The sequence below is a fragment of the Aphelocoma coerulescens genome, chromosome 1 (genome assembly GCF_041296385.1).
Source record: "Aphelocoma coerulescens isolate FSJ_1873_10779 chromosome 1, UR_Acoe_1.0, whole genome shotgun sequence".
In the NCBI taxonomy this organism is placed as follows: Eukaryota; Metazoa; Chordata; class Aves; order Passeriformes; family Corvidae; genus Aphelocoma; species Aphelocoma coerulescens.
The window spans coordinates 71,100,447-71,118,923 of NC_091013.1; the positions used below are offsets into that span (position 1 = coordinate 71,100,447).

The 18,477-nt window shown below is 38.6% G+C and overlaps 1 protein-coding gene across 8 annotated transcripts in view; it reads right to left on the reverse strand.

Annotated features, from left to right (window-relative positions):
* Window positions 1-18,477, reverse strand: part of FRY (FRY microtubule binding protein) — a 227,936-nt gene that overhangs the window by 117,991 nt on the left and 91,468 nt on the right. For all 8 annotated transcript variants that reach the window (XM_069012422.1, XM_069012413.1, XM_069012369.1 and 5 more), the window contains one exon: window positions 14,391-14,590. In XM_069012422.1, coding sequence (XP_068868523.1) covers window positions 14,391-14,510 — 120 coding nt within the window. In that variant the 5' untranslated portion in view covers window positions 14,511-14,590. The remainder of the gene's footprint in view (window positions 1-14,390; window positions 14,591-18,477) is intronic.

An 18,477-nucleotide genomic window follows, 5' to 3' on the forward strand; every position in this document is an offset into this window, starting at 1 on the left:
CTCCTCCTCCTCAATCAGTAACTCGGTGCTACCCTGCCTAGTTGTGTCTCACGGGAGGACAATACTTCTTTTGTCTATTGCTGCTCACTGAAAAGGACAACAGATAAACTTTCAAAAGCAGTGTTCAACTTATTTAAAAGGAAAAGACTCTTAAGTTTTCATGGGTCCTGGACAAATCAGCATATTAAGAATTACTGCAGTTTAGGAAAAAAAAATCAACGCCTCCCGCCCCCCACGTATTTTTTAATTATGAAATTTCTGATTCTGTTACAGAAGACTTATGTTACCACAGAGAAACTTCTTAAGGTCTGTTTCAACAAAAACGGCTTCAGCAAGGAGCTTTGTGTTTCCATGACCAACACTGCAATACTTGGCTTTCAGAGAGTAGAGTTTCAGGCTGAAATAAGGTGTGGGATTCCTCATCACATGCTTTCTCTGAGGGGGACACAATTAAACAACACGAACCATGCTCTGGGAACCCAAGCCAGGAACTGCAATCCTAAAAATGTCTTCATCACCTGTAACCTATCTGTGGAAGCACACACACCCCCCCAGATACTTCAGTTTCTGATGATGACATTCCCCAGGGGATGCACCTCTGAGTTAATGAAGATGCCTCCATTTTGACAAGGCAATACAAGCCATTGCTTGCCCTCGTATGGGCTCTACACCAGGGCTTCCCCAGCCATGGTGCATCGACCTAAAGAAACCATTCACAGGCCGCGCAGCAGCCCTGGTCACAGCAGAAGGCAGCCAGGATGGAGAACTGGCAAGAGCCAGGAAGGCTTCTGCTGCCATAACTTCTCAGTGTCTCCAGTTTAGGGCTCCAGCTGAGGCCTTTTTCCTCCCTTCATCCCATCCTGCACCTACTGCTGTTCCCGCTGTTCCTTTCCCCTCATACTCTTGCCAGGCAACAGCTGCTGCTGCAGCTGTCTCTGCCTCTTCGTCATGGCCCTGTTTGACTTGCTGCTGCTGCTTCTTCCTTGACTCTTTCCAAGGACGGTACTGCCACTTGTGCTGCTTGCAGCCACGGTGTCAGGAGCCAACCAGACCCCATGGAGACAAAAGTCTTTGCACACACCCTTCCAGTTCTGGCAGTGGGGTGCCCACACCAGAGGCACTCACTGAACCCCTGAAGTGAGTGGCAACAGCCATACAAGATTGTACGTGGGGCTTGGAGGTTTGAGAGAACCCAGTGTTGAAGTTATTACTACTAATTACTAATGCTAGAGTGCTGAATAGATAAAGAACTGAATAAAGATGAGGGGCCAGATAAAAATGCGGGGTTTTGTTGTCTAAGCACTCCTTAAATATAAAAGGATGATTACTTGCATGGTAAGAGTAACAACAGACCATGTCAGGGAGACATTACTGAGTAACTTCAAAGGCAGCTCAGTTACATGCAGGTACTTCAAGTGTCCTTTGAAAACAGCATTTTTTCTTTGTGCAATAAATAATTTCATCTACTATAAACAACTTGCCTATTCTATTCACTTAGTTCTAATATCCTTACAGATCTTACCATTTCATTTTATGCTACATTGTTGCTATGGCAGATAATATATAAAATACATTTATACTCATGGTAGGTGTTTTCACTGCATACCACACGTTCAGGACTTGCAAAGAAAGGTTAAAATGCATAATAATATGAAACTGTCTCTGGGCAATAGATTCTGTAGTAGTCTATTTACCCTGGAGGTACACTTAGTTTTCAAAAAATCCTAAAACTGCTTTCTAGCCTCACGGTACCAGTTCACTTTATTTTCTTGCCCACTCAACTCAGGAGTGGCAAAGAGGCCTTTTTATATTACAAGCTGACTTATTTGAGTCTCTGTTGATATACTACATTCTACAGAAATGTCTTCCAAATCTTAGATGAATAGGTAGGCTGAATTTGGAGCCAAAACCAAAATATGAATAAAGAAAATTTTGATTAATATGGAAGGGTCCACAGCTTACTGAACTATCAAAAATAATTAGAAAATTTCAGAAGAATAGATTCTCAGTAGTACCATTTCCATTTTTAATCACTAAGCTAAACATCCTTATTTCTTGTTTGAAGTGCTGCCTTCAGTTGCGTACTCCGTATTTGTTCACGCTGGAAACTCCTGTGATATAAACACGTTAGAGATAAGCAGTAAAGACAATTTAATATTTGAAACTATTGTCTTTCAATAAAACCAGCTAAATGTTTTGTGTCGCCAATGCCTACAAAACAAAATGCTCAACTAAAACTTAACTTCCTTCCTCTCTCTCATTGCTCTGGGGAATACATAAATAGAATATAATAAAACAGAAGACGTTAACTATGCAATGGCAAATGCATATTTTATCTTATTTGCATGCATCAACTAAATATAATATTTATAAATTACTTAAAAAACAACATATCATTCAAACCCCCTATTCACACAGGCACACCAGAACATTTCTTCAAAGACTGTCAGTGACTTTTAATGGTTAATATATTAACACTTTTTCAGGGCTGCTACACAAATATAATTGGGTAAATTTACACAGGAATAGCCACCTGTCACAGAACTGAGTGTTCAGGGAAACAGAAAAACAAAAGGATGTTGTAGTGCCTATTAAGCTTCACTATGTCACCATGTTATAATGAGACATAATGCCCCTTAAAGCTATTTCTAATCCCAGTAACCATTAGGCCTGTTTTTCCTACTGAACTGTGACAGGCTACTGTATTACTGACTGAGATGAACCCCCACCCCCTTTTTTTTTGCCCCCTAAAAGTGTGGTGAAAGGATATTTTTACACAAATTTTAAATTTTGCACTGCACACCAAAAAGCAGCCAGAAATACTCTACTGAGTGCTCTGCTGGAGTGGAAGACTCATCAAACAGAAAGAAGAATGGGCCTTTTCATGTAAAATGGAGTAGATGTAGACCACATTCAGCTACTGCAGCTACAATATATGTAAAATGCATGTAAGCACAATCTTAAGAGCCCAAAAATCCCCAAGTGTAATTCTTTCATCTTATGATGAATCACCCCATCAGCCCCCTCTCTCTCTAATGAACATCTCTGTCCTACATACTTTTCAGCAGGAGAGAGAATTGGTGTTTGTAAGAAAAGGTCTGCTCCAAAACATGCTCCAAAACAAATTATTTTTTTTAGCCATTGATTATTTTATACATACAAAACCAGGAAAACCATCAGTGTCAATCCTGCACTCATGTGATGCGTAACCCATGTTCTCCACTCCAGCTGTGTGCTCCTGCCTCCTCCCTCCCAGAATGGATCTGCGCTGATCCTGCACTGAGCAGGTCCATGAACCTGAACCTGCGAGTATTTACTTCCATTTGGCCCTTTCAAAAATGGACATGGAACAGTCTGTGGTCCCACAAAAAAAAAAAAGCTCTTCTACTGAAAACAGCTCTGAACTTGTCAGGAAGTAATTTTTGTCTCTTATATATCTTTTTACTATTTGGAAATTCCCACCACCACCCCAAGGAGTCTAATTAATTTATACCCAAGCAATTAAGACAGCCAAGCTTTTTGACTGAAAAGGATAATCTGTTTACTCTGATAGTCTCCCAAATGTCTCCCACCTGCAAGTTCTATGAAACAGGCAAATTAGTCTCCTGTTTTTATTAACCATTCTTTGCAAGTCAGCAGGTCCTCATGCATAAACACATAAACTGCCTCTTCAGTGGATGACAGCAGAATCTTTGACTTCTCTTAGGATCAATTAGCTGCTAGACACTTCTTGTAAGAAACTGTGTCAGTGACCACGGTACAGAGAGAGTAAAATAAGCAGAATAGGAGATTTCCCTTATTAACCTTTGAAATTCTAAGCATAAAGCAACTGGAAATTCCAAAGGCAAACATAATAAAAAAGATACAATGATATAACTTCAAGGAAACACCACAACTTAGCGTAAGACAAAATTACAGATACACAAAAGGTAAACAAAAACTGTGATGGACTTCATTTAACTGTTGAAAATTGAGTAAAAAAGCAATGCTAATTGTACATGGTACTTCATATGGTGGAAATAAGCGTATTTCAAGGGGCCATGAAATATATGTAAAAATATGCTACATCTCTGAAAAAAAATTTATTTAACAAGCTCAGGTCAAAAACCTACTCGTCATTACAGTTAATGCACAAAAATAATGAAAGGTGCATGTTTAAAAGACAAGCTCAGTATTACTGAGTCTATTTCCTTCATGTAATTGCTTCAGGTTTTTTTGTAACAGCTCTTCTGTGTTATTCATGTGGAAAAGGATGTGCCCAGTACTGCTGAACACAAAAATGCAGGAAAACATCAGTTCAGCTTCAAATACAGGTTTTCACTCCCTGGCTCTGGCTCTTTGACATCCTTGTCATGCACTACTCTGATTTGATGGTAGACTATGTCATCACATCAGGTACTGCAGACTAATTTTTGTCTGATTACCACGTTCTCTGCAAAAGGCATCTTTTACCTAGGTTGTCTACCAAGAAAACTAAAACGTGGACACAGAAATTTTGGTCATGTGAATGTTTAGTCTGAAGTAACTGATATGTCAGAAAAAAATGGCCAAACAGGCCAAAAAAAAAATTTATTTTCAGAAGTAATACTCTACAGAAGTAAATTTCAAGCATCCTGAAGAGAGAAGCAAACCCACTGAACTAGAGATTGCTATTGGATGGGCAGCACAAAAATTAGCACTGCTACCTTCCCAAGATAATATAGAATGTAAAAAAAACCAAAACAACTCCCAACAAACAAAACCAATTTTCTTTCACTAGCCTTTAGCAAATGATTCAGGAACTCTAACATTCTTACCTGAACAGTACAAAAATTCCCAGATATTCCCTCAACTCAGTGTTGACAATAAACAGTTGCAAACTTTAAACAAAGGTTAAATGCTGTTACAGATATACAGGTAACAGAAAAAAAAAAACACAAAAACCAAACCAAACAAAAAAACCAGCAAACAAACAAACCAAACCAACCCCATAAAACAACAACCCAAACAAAAAACCCCCAACAAATCCTAACAAACCTACTGCTCTCAGCACTTCTGTTTTCCATTGCAAAGTAAGATGCTTTATTGTAGGCAGGAGGTAAAATGTTTATTTTACTACCATATTTTAGGCCCAAAAAAGCTGATAGCTGCCACTGGACCAGTTCTGAAAGAAATATTTTAAAGACATGCTTTTGTGAAAGCTGAAAGAAATATTTTAAATACAGGCTTTTGTGAAAGCTGTAAGTTGAAAAGAGTACTAAGGATAACTTTACTGAGATTTGAGGTACACTCTAGCACAAGTGAGAAAGCAAATTTTGTTGGCTGTTTGTTTTCAGAGCTTTGTTTTAACATGAGTGCCTTTTCAAAACTGTAACTTAATGAACACATCAAAACCCTCTGTCTGATAGGATCCTCCTGGATAGTATTATAACTCTATCCCTTGGTCTTCCCTGATTTTTTTTTAATCCAATACTACAGTGTAAAGAAAAAGAGGTAGATTTTGCAACCTGTAAGTACGATAAATTTAAAAAGAGCATCTGGAGACAAAGTGTGGGCACTTAATGTTGATACCATAATTCCATCACAGATTTGTGTTATTAGATTGTGTGATTCTAACCTAAAAAAATTCCATATAAGAAGATAAAATTTTGTTGATTGGAGCTAGGGCAGAGAAGGTATAAGGCCTCAGTCCAGAGTGGTGTCATAGGATGCAGTATGAGAGTCCAAGATCTTTCACTTATGAGCCTGCTGGAATAAGCATGATGCTCTAAAAAAATATTTGATAGAGTGATTTCCATGTGACAATAAGAACAACACATGATGGAGATCTAGACTTCCAAGTCTGTGTTAAGACCTTTGCATGAAACTGCTATTCAAGGTCTTGTTTCAACCATTTATTAAAGTTTTTCAGCTATGCGATCCTCATCAGCCCATATATATATTTAAAATGAATAATACAAAGGCATGCATACAGAAATTATTTATATGAAGAGGTTTTTGTGACAGCAGACTGCTGTGAAATAGAAACACTGAAAGATACTGGTGAATTAAATAGATTTAGGAGACAAAGTCACTGCAGTCAAAAGTGAGTAACTTGAATAGTGCTGTTCCCTCTCTTTCATCTCTAGCACTAATTTGAGAGCTGGTGAAGAAGCTGAGAGGATGCACTTCCCTGTCCTTGATGTATCCTGATCATTGGGTACATCTTTATTTCCCAAATGGAAATTTAACTGACACCCCAGTCCTATATGCAAAGAGTTTTACACCAACTGATTTATGATGAGCAAAGCTATTTCTTCTGAGAAAGAAGGACATACATGGTAGAAAAATGCAGGAAGCTATTCTTTCCTGCCGAGAATGGGAAAAGCACAGCTTCCCTCCTGAGCTCAACAGGTTCCCTGAGTTATTTGAGAGCACTGTCCTCAGTCAAACTTCCTGCTCATGGTAAGAGCAGTGCTACGAGGATGTAGAGGACCTCTGTGCTCCAAGCAGTGGATGAGGTTCCTTCTTTTAATGTATTTTATATGGGTGGACCTTGCTCGGCAAGGCCCACGGAAGGTGGGCAGGGCTGTTGGGAGCAGAAGACTAGCCCTGTTGTGGCAGGGACTAATGGCTCCAAAACCTGGGAATGAGTCCTGGCCTATGGGCAGGTGTGGGTGAGACTCAGAGGAGGCCATTAAGGCTTATTAGTGCCCTTAGGGCCCTGACCACGGGTTACCCACTCAGAATAACGTGACCTAATTTAATAAAGCCTATAGGAAGCTCTTACAGGTCATTTGAATAAATCTAGAGTTGTAATTGCAGGGCTGCTCCAGGCACAGCAGAGATCTCTGTAAACTGGAACCACACCTGTCTAGACGCAGACAGCTGGGGGTAATAAAGGACGGTGAATGACTCTGGCCATGGTCTGCTATCTGATGTCCACTGCTGCTGCAACATCAGGCAGATACTTATTGTCACCAGCTGTGCACCTGTTTTCACAGAACAGGAGATGAGGAAAGTGCATTTTTAAAGTGAACTTGATAACTACTGCCAGTAGTTTCCTTTAAAATTCCTTTACTTGAGACTTTCTTGGCTATGTGTTTATTTCAAAGGCTGTAACTGTACCATATGAAATGTGTCCCCAGTTGATTTGATGTGAAGCCTTTTTTCCTGTTTACTGGTACTGATTTGACAGACTTTCAAGGAGGATGCCAGGTGCACTTGCAGAGCTAACATCAGCCTTTACTGTTCTCTTGCTACAAGTATGTTGGCCCTAAAAGCCATAGCTTCCACATGTACTGCATGCCCAGCTAGTGAAACAAGACCTCACTGCGTGGATTTCCAATTCGGGAAGGTAGTTACTTGAAGTATTTCAAGTTTTCTCATATTTGTCATGCCACCAGAAAGAAAAGGTCAAATATGGTATAATTCAAGCTGTCTGGTGTATAAACTGTGCCATGCCAACTTCAGGCCCAGAAAAGAGCACATAAATTAAGCAGGACCTCATTGACTTCAAATGTGACTCTGAAAGCATGCAAAGGATGAAGCTGTTGTAAAGCTATGGGAAGATACCTCTTTACTGAATTGCTACTTATCTGGCAAGAATGCTACTGAAGTGTGTATTTGATTTTCTTCTGGCCTTCATGGTGACAGACCAGTGATAAGACTGGCCTGAAATTACTGTAGTAGGACTTTCATTTTCTGGAGAGTGGTAATAACCAATATCCCTAAATGACACAAAAATGATTAAGGGCATGTGGTAGGTTCTCTGCTACATTTGTAAGCATTGGCCAACATGAGATGTAGTGTGACAGCCTCAGTGGCCTTGGATTGAATCTGTCTTGCAATGTTAAATTCTCTCAGTGATTTGAACCATTGTATGCACCACTGACTATCCTCCAACTGTATCCATGCAGTACTGGGGCCGAGGGACAGCGAGCATCTCGGAGAGTCTTGCCACTGGAATGAGCTCTGCTCATCTCTCAAACAGCATTCTGCCCATACACTCAGCCATGGAAACTCCAAGAGCACTGAGAAAGTGCCTGTTGACACTGGCAGACTCTGAAATGTGTGTTTTTATGGACCTGTTTCTACGTGCAAATGACAATGCCAGTGTCCAGGCAAAGATGTGTCCATTTCCTTCTTGACTTGCTAAAATGGCATGAAGTTTTTCCCTCAGTCTCATATGGATGTTGGAATCAGACCATGTATCCTTTTTCTGCTCTCCTGCACTCCCTATGATTACTTCTGAAACCCTACATTTGTATCTTCCTCTAATTCTTTTTTCCCAGCTGCATCTTTCATACTCTTTTCCCTCAACTTCTGTGTTTCAGTTCTACGATGTCCCTGTGAACTACACTGAAGATATCTGGTCTATGGCCACTGCTTCAATCACACAAACCTTTCTAGGTCTTTCTGGAAGATAACTGTCCCAAGGTTCAAGATTAGCCACCCTAGCTCTATACTGTTCAGTGCCTGGCTTCTGCTACATGTCTCAGCCTGAGATACATAACTGAGATAACCGGAGAAGGATATTCTCGTATCTGAGACGGTAAGTGGAAGTGAAGGATTGTTATGCCATTGGACTTGTCTTTGTTATATTTGATTGCCCTCCATCTTTAGTACAAAAGGCCAATCTTTCCTATCATGTTCTGCCTTTACATCCTTTGAGCTCTTGAGTAGAGCTTGCTTATTTCATAGAAGAGATCTCCCAGGCTTAGCTGCCTTTCCTTTCTGCTGGGGAAAAGAACACACTGATCTGGTGCAGCCTGGGCTTCATTATCACTGGTGGATGGGACTATACTTGGAAAGCCAGTGAACTTCCAAGGAAAGTTTATTCGTGAAGGAGGGAAGAGTCATGATTGAGACCATTGCTCTTCTTTATTGATTTCTTGAAATGGAGAAGTTAGCTGCTGGGAAGTCTGAGTAAAAGGAAACAGAACCAAGGGGACAATCCACATAGAAATTAAACTTAGAATCATAGAATCACAGAATGGTTTGGGTTGGAAGGACCTTAAAGATCATGGAACTCAAACCCCCCTGCCATGGGCAGGGACACCTTCCACTAGATCAGATTGCTCTATTTTGGTCTTGAATACTTCCAGGGATTGGGTACTTACAACTTCTCTGGGCAACAAGAAGTCCTCATATATGGCTAGAAGTTGAATAAAATACTAGACTAACTACTAGTCTAAAAAGTTGGCCCAGGACCCAGTCAATGACTTGCAGGAAAGGATCTCTGCTGAGCTGATACTTTCTGGGAGCACTAGGAGACAGATCCTCTCCTGAGGTGAATGACTGTTCTTGGTCCTCCAGACTGTCCTATGACTGACTGACAGATTTGCACATTCAACAACTCACTTAACACATCCACTGTAACAGATTTGTGGGGTTCCATACACTGAAAGGATCATCATACATGTTCAGGTTACATATTGAGTAGTTAAAGATGTTGTGGAGATGCTTTCACTTTCTTATGAGGAGGTGAGAGAACAGTCCTCAGCACAGTATAATAAAGTGAGGCAGAATTTCATAAAGAAGCATCTTGAGTACTTCAGAGACAACTACTGAAAGAATAATTAAGAATAATTATTCTTAATGACTTATACATTGTTTGTCACAACTAGGCCTAAAAAAACTACTATAATAATATTTATTTCTATCATTTGAATGCTAAATAAATAATACAGTAGAAATAAAGAATTATGAGACATTAGATACAGAGTTATGGTATTAAGAACTATGAGGTCCTTAGAGCTGGGATGGACTGCCACATGCTTTACAAAATTTTGACTAGCACAAACACTTGTGGAATAAAAGAATTAGATTAATGATCAGTGGCATACTCCTTCAGTGACACAGAGGTGGATAGGGACAGATGACAATGGGAAGCTGGCATGTTTGTAGCATTTAAAGAGAAAGGTTCTAGGGAGACAGTTTTTGTATGAGAAAAGAGAACAAATTTTCAATTTGGTATTCAATAAAGGTATTCAAATAAAGTTGTGTTATTTTCCATTTTTCTGGGCATACATATACTGAGTGAATAGCTAGAACAGAGCAGGGCAGCCTGCCTTTCCTCTTTTCCAGGAAATTACTCGTTCTTTACAGTGACTACTATCTGTGAACAAACACGGGTCCGAAGTCCCTGTGCATGCCAAACTATTAATGAGGACTTCAAATGTAAAATATGTGTAACAGTAATGTGTCCAATTAGAGGTGACAACCAAGGAGTTGTCACCTTGTGTGATGCAGCTGGAGTTTTAGTCCATGTAAACCAGAAAATTCTACATTACAGCTGTGGGATAGGACTGCTTAGTATTATCATAGCCTACATAAATCTTACCAGTTATCACAGCCCAATCCTCAGAAAACAAAAAACCTACTTCCTTTTCTCCCAAATATTTTCTCAGCATATTCTTGTCTTGCCTAGAGAAAGTGAAGCCTAGACTGAAGCTAATCAGAAACCAGTGCCATTATGTGTTGGTTGGTCAGTCTCTGCAATTTGCATTATTCTTTCCTTTTTTTTCAAAGTCTTCCTAACCATCTGCTTGGCTGTTACCACCAGCCCAGTTTTGAAATAGATCTCTATTTTAATATCTTCAAGCTTCTAATGAAATGGAAGTAATAAATACACTAATATCAACCACGTAACTCCTTTCAGGGCTTTTTTTCTAATGGTGAGATGAAACCTGCCTAATAAAAGAAAAAAGTTGCATGCAGAATACATGAATGTGCTTATAGTCCCAATCCTATAATGAGTAAATTCTCTCCTTGAGTTCAGTATTCAGAGAGATACTGAATTTAGACAAGCTCAGTAAAAGAAGATGCTTGCAGGAGAAAAGCATAATGAAAGTTTACCAACAGCTAAATTAACCATTAACAACTGTCAATGCCTGTAGCTCCCTACGTTTTATCAATGTCTACAGCTGTGTGTAAGTACTGCTGAAAGCTGTATTTAAAGATTAGCCTGCTCTGTATGCACAGGATGAATTATTACCCAAAGTGATAATCAACAGTCCTAAAAAGGAAACTGTTTTCTGGGATTTCTCCTTCCAGAGCTATGAGACATATTCTTTCATTTGAACTCGCAAGAATAGTTCCTTGGCTTCTTCTTTCTAGCTTTATTTCAAGGCCATCACTGCTTGAAAAAAATCAGCAGTAATAACATATCAGATTGTGTTTGTAAGTGAAGCAACGCAGAGAATATTTAGAATATAAAATGATAAAAATTAAATATTAATTAAATCAGCTGTGAAAAAAGGTCTGTGGAATAAAATCTTAATATTTTTTGCAAATAAGAACAATTATCTACTGAAAAGAAGCAGGAAATAATTAAAGATTATCTAGAAAAAATTACTTACATTTAATTTATGAGAATTTAATTTTATAAACTGGACAATCCACTTTAATTAAGTCTGCTGTCAAATACTTTCAATTTGGATCAATATAATTTGACAATCTGGGTACAGTAGTTAATCATTAAAAATTAGCCACATGATTGTGAACTTAATATAATTATTGAACTGTTTTTTTATATATCAGAGATCCTAAAAAGGGGAAAAATTGACCTGAAATTCTGAATAAAATATTCTGCAGACAAAGCTTAAAAAAATCAAATCTGGAAACAAAAGTTTTCTATTTTAACTTGTTAAAGACTTAGCAGTGGATAGTTGACATTATACTCATGCCTAGAAAATATATTTACTGGGGAGTGCGTTTTTTGTCATGATCACTGCCAGATCCAGTAACCAAAATGTCAAATGATACTTGGTAGCCAGCCAAGGCAGCAGGAGGAGTAGGTGACAATGCCCTCTGCCTTCTCTGTCATTGGAATATCACTATCCCAGATGAGACTTCATGGGACTGCAGGAGGGGGTGGGTGCTGTGCCCTTCACTGATGCCCTAGAAAATAGCAAAAATTTCTACTGCCTTTCTAGCATCTGCAGCTCATGGTGTGACTCAAACATGGTTTTCCAACATAGTTGCCAGAAAACTATAATTTACACTTAGGCTCTGTGTACATCACAAAAGAAAGAGATGGATATATCACACAGGCATATGAAACCCAAGGAAACGGAAAGAAAAATTCATAAAAACATCAGTAATGATAATTGGAAAGCACAAACTGGCAAAAAATCTGCATGAAAAGAATTATCTAGGTAAAAAAGGTATCAGTAAGTATTTAATTTAACCACAGTAACTTCAGAGCTTCAATGTAAGCCAGACTTTGTGATAAAAGAGATGAAAAGGCAACACTATAAACAGATCATTTTAACTTCTCTAAAAGATACCTTAAGTATTCGTCACTCATTATAAAATTAAATTGTCATATCTTGAAATGACTTGGAGAATTCAAAGCAGAAATATCTCAGTATTGAGCACTTCGCAAGTTTGACTTTCTTTGAAGTACATTTGAGTTTAATTAGAACAGACTCTTCAAAGAGCTCACCATCTGACTACCTATTGTGAAAAAAGGCCAAAAGGTAGCTTTTCACCACCAATTTATAAACTTCGTCTCCCAAATCCCTGGGACTTCCTGGTCACAATTCTAATCAGTGGAGTAAAATGTGGGAACAAAGCTGCTAAACATCCAGCAGCTACCTCACAAAAAGGGTAGACTTAAATTCTTAGCTGTTACTTGAGAGTAATTTTTGTCATTTTCCGTTGTTACTTCTTTCATTACAACCCAATTATTTCAAGATCATTTTGACTGAATGTCTACAGAATCCTCCTTACTCATTGGTCACAGCCAACCTCAAATAGCAGCATGCCATGACTTGTAAGTTTTATTAGTACTAATGAGATGTGAGTATGTAATTGAATTACTGTTAGTGTCTCATGGTCAGGCCCCTGTGAAAAATACGTTTTAAAACGTGGCATTCCAGTCTCCTGTCATATTTTTACGTTCTACATTGAAATTATCAAATAAAACTCCGTTGAACAATCTCTAGAATAAGATCAACATTCAGATAATAATAGTTTCTCAAAGTGACAAAACCAACATATTACCACACAGCAACTCAAAATCATCTTAACACAAGGTGAAATGGGAATAAATCCACACCTGAAATCTTATATGAAAACGCAGAGGTTCATGTTTAAAAGAAACGAAGGTGCTGCAAGGAAATTATATCCTCGGTCCTGGTCTTCTTGTTGTTTTCCTGATCTTTGCAAGTAATGTTATACATATTTTGTTTCAAAATTTTAAAGATGTTCACTGTGCATTGCATGAAGACTGGATGGTAATAAATAGCTGCTGGCATTTTAGTTTTTAAAAGGACCTACACTATGACTGTCAATTTATTCTACTTTTTGTGATTTGGAGGGGACTCATGAAAGAAGAAATAAACTGGATTTTTGTCAAAATATTCTTTACTGTTAGCTTTTTTAGTGTTATTTCCAAATTATGTAAGATAGTTACGTCATCTTGCATCTACCTAATGTTTCAGAAGAAAGCCTGATAAAACTTACCAAGCATCAAATGCTTCTGAATCTAAATCAAAGCTAAACAGATGCCATCAGAATAAAGAAAATTTTAATTTTGCCCTTCAAAATATCCAGACCTGAAAATGAGGAACTGAAGTAAATATTCTACATTGTACTTCATAACAAAAACATTTTAAGATTTTATAAAAATTCCCTTATAGTACAGAAGTAGAGATTTCTAGTTATTTTTAGGTCTTGGGTTTTTTTTTACCTCATCAGAACTAAAATATAGGTTATAGAAATATTCTTCCTTAATCAAAATAGCAAAAATGTATATAAAATGTAGTCTCAAGTTAAATGAGCAGGGTCCTGGAAGTTCAGTTACATAACACAAATTGTAACAGACATACTTGCATGTTAAATTTGCCTAAAATACAAATAACAATGGCTCTCTCACTGTGCAAGACCATGTAATGTACCTCCTTTTTCAAACCCTGCATGCTTTTTCATATCTGGAAAATAGGTGCTATAGCCCTTTTTAAAATTATGAAATCTACGACTATCAGAACTGAAAGAGGAGCCAGCAGTGGTAGCCATTTTCATGTTTTAGGTGAAAACCTGTAATGTTCAGAAATATTGCTTTTATCATATTTCAGCATTTTCTAATCTATTTTGACTCCAGTGACTGCTCTCCCAGCTCTGAAATCTATGCTGGCTGACACCCCTTCTGTCTCTCAATCCCACTAATATGTGCCCATATTGCAAACAGAAATTAAATATTAATTCCCTTTCATGTCACCCCTTTGGCATATCTCGCATACCTCTGCCCTCTCCCACAACGTTCTAACTGCCATAGCAGCATATCTTACAGTTTGGGAAACACTATCAAACTCCAACGCAGATTACAAGCTAAATAGTCTTCATTGCACAGCAAGCAAGCCTGATTTTAAAATTAAATTCAAAGCACAGTATATATATACACAGATAGAGGTTTTTTTACTCACAAGAGGTTCTGCCATGATGATGCGAATCTTGCGTTCAGCCAGAGTAGTAAAGTTAACAAACAAGCTCTTCAGGACATATTCGCCTGGTTTACTGTCCGGGTCGATGCTGATGGGCAACATGGCTGGAGGTCCTTTTTCCCTCTGTGTACCAGAAACAGGTGGGACAGGTGGCTTGATATATCCGTTACCAACTGGAGAAGCTGAAATGTAGAAAAGACACTTTTATTTTTGGATAATTCAACATGCTTTAACTTCCACAGAGCACCTCAACAGCCTGCTACACTGTCAAAGCAAAACTGGAGACCAGCTGCTAATCAAAGAAATACACAACACATAAATAAAACTTCCATGGTACCATAAGTAAAATACACATTATCTAACTGGAAAAAGAAATCAAAGATGAAATCTTTTATATTAAAATTGAGTGGTGTTTACTATGCAGTGCATATTCAATCTTCTTTTTTTTAACATGGTAAGACTTGCTGACACCTCACAGTTTGAATAACATCCTCATTTCTTATCTTTTGCATGCAGGTCAGACCTGTAACTCAGTTGTCAAGTAACAAACATTTATCCTTTATAGCTATTCAAACTGGCTTAGGCTAGCAAAAGTCAGGAGTTTGGTGTTTTGCCTGTGGTGAATTGTAAAGGGTCTTACTCTCCTGTACTTCATTTTCAGGTCAGTCAAGAATGACTCAAAAAACAATATACATGTTACCAGTATAAATCTTACATGAAGAGTCAGACATGGAATGTTTTCCATGGCCAAAAAATATTAATTATGCGCTAGCTTTCCTGAAAGTACCAAACCTTACAGTTCCATCTGGCACTTTTGAGATTACACCTGGTGCATTGTGCTCAGTTTCGTGCTCTCCCATACAAGAATGACATTGCTATTCTGAAGCAAGGCCAAGAGAGGACCATGAAGGTGGTCAGGGGCTTGCTAGATTAGTAAAGGCTGAGAGTGCTAGACTGATTCAACCTTGAGAAGAGAATCTTATTGCACTCTTTAGCCACCTAACAGAGTATAGCAAAGATGCCACGGAACTAGACTCTTCTTTGAGCACAGGATGACAGGACAAGAGGCAACAGACACTACTTTGTGGGAAATTTCAATTAGATAAATGGAAAATCCACTGTGAAGGGGTGATCAAACACTGATACATGCTGTCCAGAGATATAGCAGAAACTCCATTGTTGGAGACACTTGAAATTTGACCAGACAAGGTCCTGAGAAACCTTCCCTAGCTGGTGAGCAAGCGAAGGTTGGATTAATCATCCACCAGGGATACCTTCCAATGTAAATTACTCTGTGATTGAATTCTGCATAATGAGTATCAAGATATTGTACGCTAGACTGAGCTCTACTTACTGCTTTTCTGTGAATGAAGGAAAAATAAGTTGAAGCACTTCAAATGTTACCATATTACACATGAAATTTCCAAACTAAAATCCCCAGGGCTCAGCTCTTACTGGCAATAAAAGTAATGTTTGGTTTTCAGGCAGGTACTAGTAGCACCATCCCTCTGTTAGTTTTGCCAGAGACTTTAAAAGTAGCAAATTAAGTAACACTGGCAAGCGCAGCCATTATGCATTCTGAATGTAACACAAGTGTTGCAATGCCCACGAGCAGTACTGGTGATTGGGACAGAGATGCTTTAATGCAATACAAACCATGGAAATATTGTGAACTAAAACCATTGCAGCACTTCCCCATAGCATTGCACTCCAGAGCGTTACATTATATGTCGCATCCAAGTTGAAAAGAAAGAAAGAGAGAAAGAAGAATGAACTACAGTGATAATTGCCTCACTTCTAATACCTTTAGCCTTTTTGCTTTGAGGAACAGAATTACAACTCTTACTGAAATTAATTGTCAATTATCAGTGGCATATGAGTGTTTTAAGAAGAAATGAGATTTTTGACCTTTCCTATGTGCTTTAACACTTCATTGCTGAACAACAAAAAAAAATTAAAAGAAGAAACTTTTAGAGCATTTAAAATATGGCAGAATCAGAACCCAAAATCACACGCTGAAAAATAAAAAAGGATCCACTGGAGAAAAGAGAACATGTTTTCCATTAGAAAAATCAGTTTAGAAGTTCCTATATGACTATAATAGAAGATAGAAATGCTTCTCATCACGTAGCTATTACTCTGCAAGTGTAACACATCTATACTTTTCTTTGAAAGTAACCCCTGACTGAAAAGGTACAGCATCACTCTTCAGCGCAGCAGCAGCACTTCTCCCACTGTGACAGATGTTTCCTGCTAGATTTGTTTCCTGCAAAGTTTCACTTGATTTTTGAGGGCAAAAGCATTATCATGGAATCTTCCTGGCATTATGACTCTTTACAAAAAACCAAAGTGTATAAAACAGTCCTACATTTATATTACACAAAATTTGTTCTAAAAATATGCTGTTGTTCTCAATAATAATCTACTTCAAAGTACTGAAAAAAGAGCCACCAGTCTAAGTGCTACTGCTCTTCTGTCACCACCTAGGCTCTCTTAAAATTTTAACATGAAGACAGCGGGATGCAAAGGATCAGATGCAAATTTTTATGGACTATCAAATACACTAGGCAATGGAAATATCTCCACAAATAGCTTTAGGACGGAGTCAGACAATATTTTTACAATGAGGAATATATTTGCCAAATGTGTGGTTTTGACTGGCTTACAATCTACCCATGAAATCAGCTTCATCTCCAAATGCTCAGTCAGGAAAACTTTTTGGTGAGCAGTGAAACCAATTTTCTTAAGGATTTGCGTCCTTTGTGCAGCGAAAGCCCCGTCCTTCGCACGGCCACCGCGCCGAGCTCCCCGCGCCGTTCCCAGGCTCCGCGCCCAGCGCTGTGCCCGGGCTGGGCGGGCGGGCGGGCTGCTCGCCAGCCGGGCCCTGCCAAGCACAACACTGCCGGCCCGGGCTGCCCGCCGCTGGGGCCGGGAAGGGATCTGCGGCAATCTAATCAAACACAAACTTGCCTTCTGTTCCTCCGGCAATTTTACTTTAAACCTGGCTACTAAGTTCGAAACATAGGGGGGATTCAAGGGAGCCAGGCAGGCACGCAGGCGGTGTGTGAGATCAGGTACGCATCACATCCTGGCGAAATTAAGTTTAAAAAAACCTTAGCCATGCTACCTGGGAGCTGCCACCCTAATCTTCAATCATTGTGGCATTCAGCCAAGATTCTGAGACTGGAATTTAAATCCACATAGTCATTGTTAGTAGGAAGCCTTTTAACAATGATTCTGTTAGGTTTGTGATGCAGGCGGATTTAGTTTTTTTTCCCACACATCCAACTGAAAAATCACTTATTTGCACACTGTAACAGAGAAATGCAATTATCTGTGAGATATGCCAGTGCATCAAAAATTTTTATTCTAGCTCTTCTCAGAAATATAGAACTGTACAGCCTTTCCCCAAATACAGAAAAAGCATATCCTGGGGGTTAATATCTATCATTACTACAGCAATTACAGCAGTTAAAGAAATGACTGACATATGACATTGATTTAGTTCAATTTTTTGAAAGACCATTTTGTAGCTGTTAACTCCATTTAAGCATCTTTAGCAGGAAAGCTAACACTGCCAACACTCTGAGGGTCTGGAGTTGATCATGAATTGGTCATGAACTATCATGTATAGGTTTGGCATTCTAAGGCATCTTTTCAGCTCCATTATCTCCAGCATTTGCATATGCTTGATATTTGCATTGCAAAAATCTGGCCCAGTGACAAGACTATCAGTGACATCTATACTAATAATGTATGAGCTTTAACAGAATATAACTCATGCCTTGACCAAGAGCCCTGTAAAACTCACTAAAAAAACATTGCCTCTGAGACATAAAACTGGAAATCAAGGACTCAAAATTTAGGAAACTGCTGCATTAAAGTCATCCCCGCTTGGTCCATTTATGTTGACACATTATAATGGGAGCCTTAGAAGTAGCAATAAAAAAGATGTGCTCAGTTTTGCCATCTACGCCAGTGAAACACTGCCCAAATTAACTAAAAGGCATAATTTTAACAGGAGAAATCACCATGTATAGTTTGTATGGGTTCATGCAGAAGGTATCTG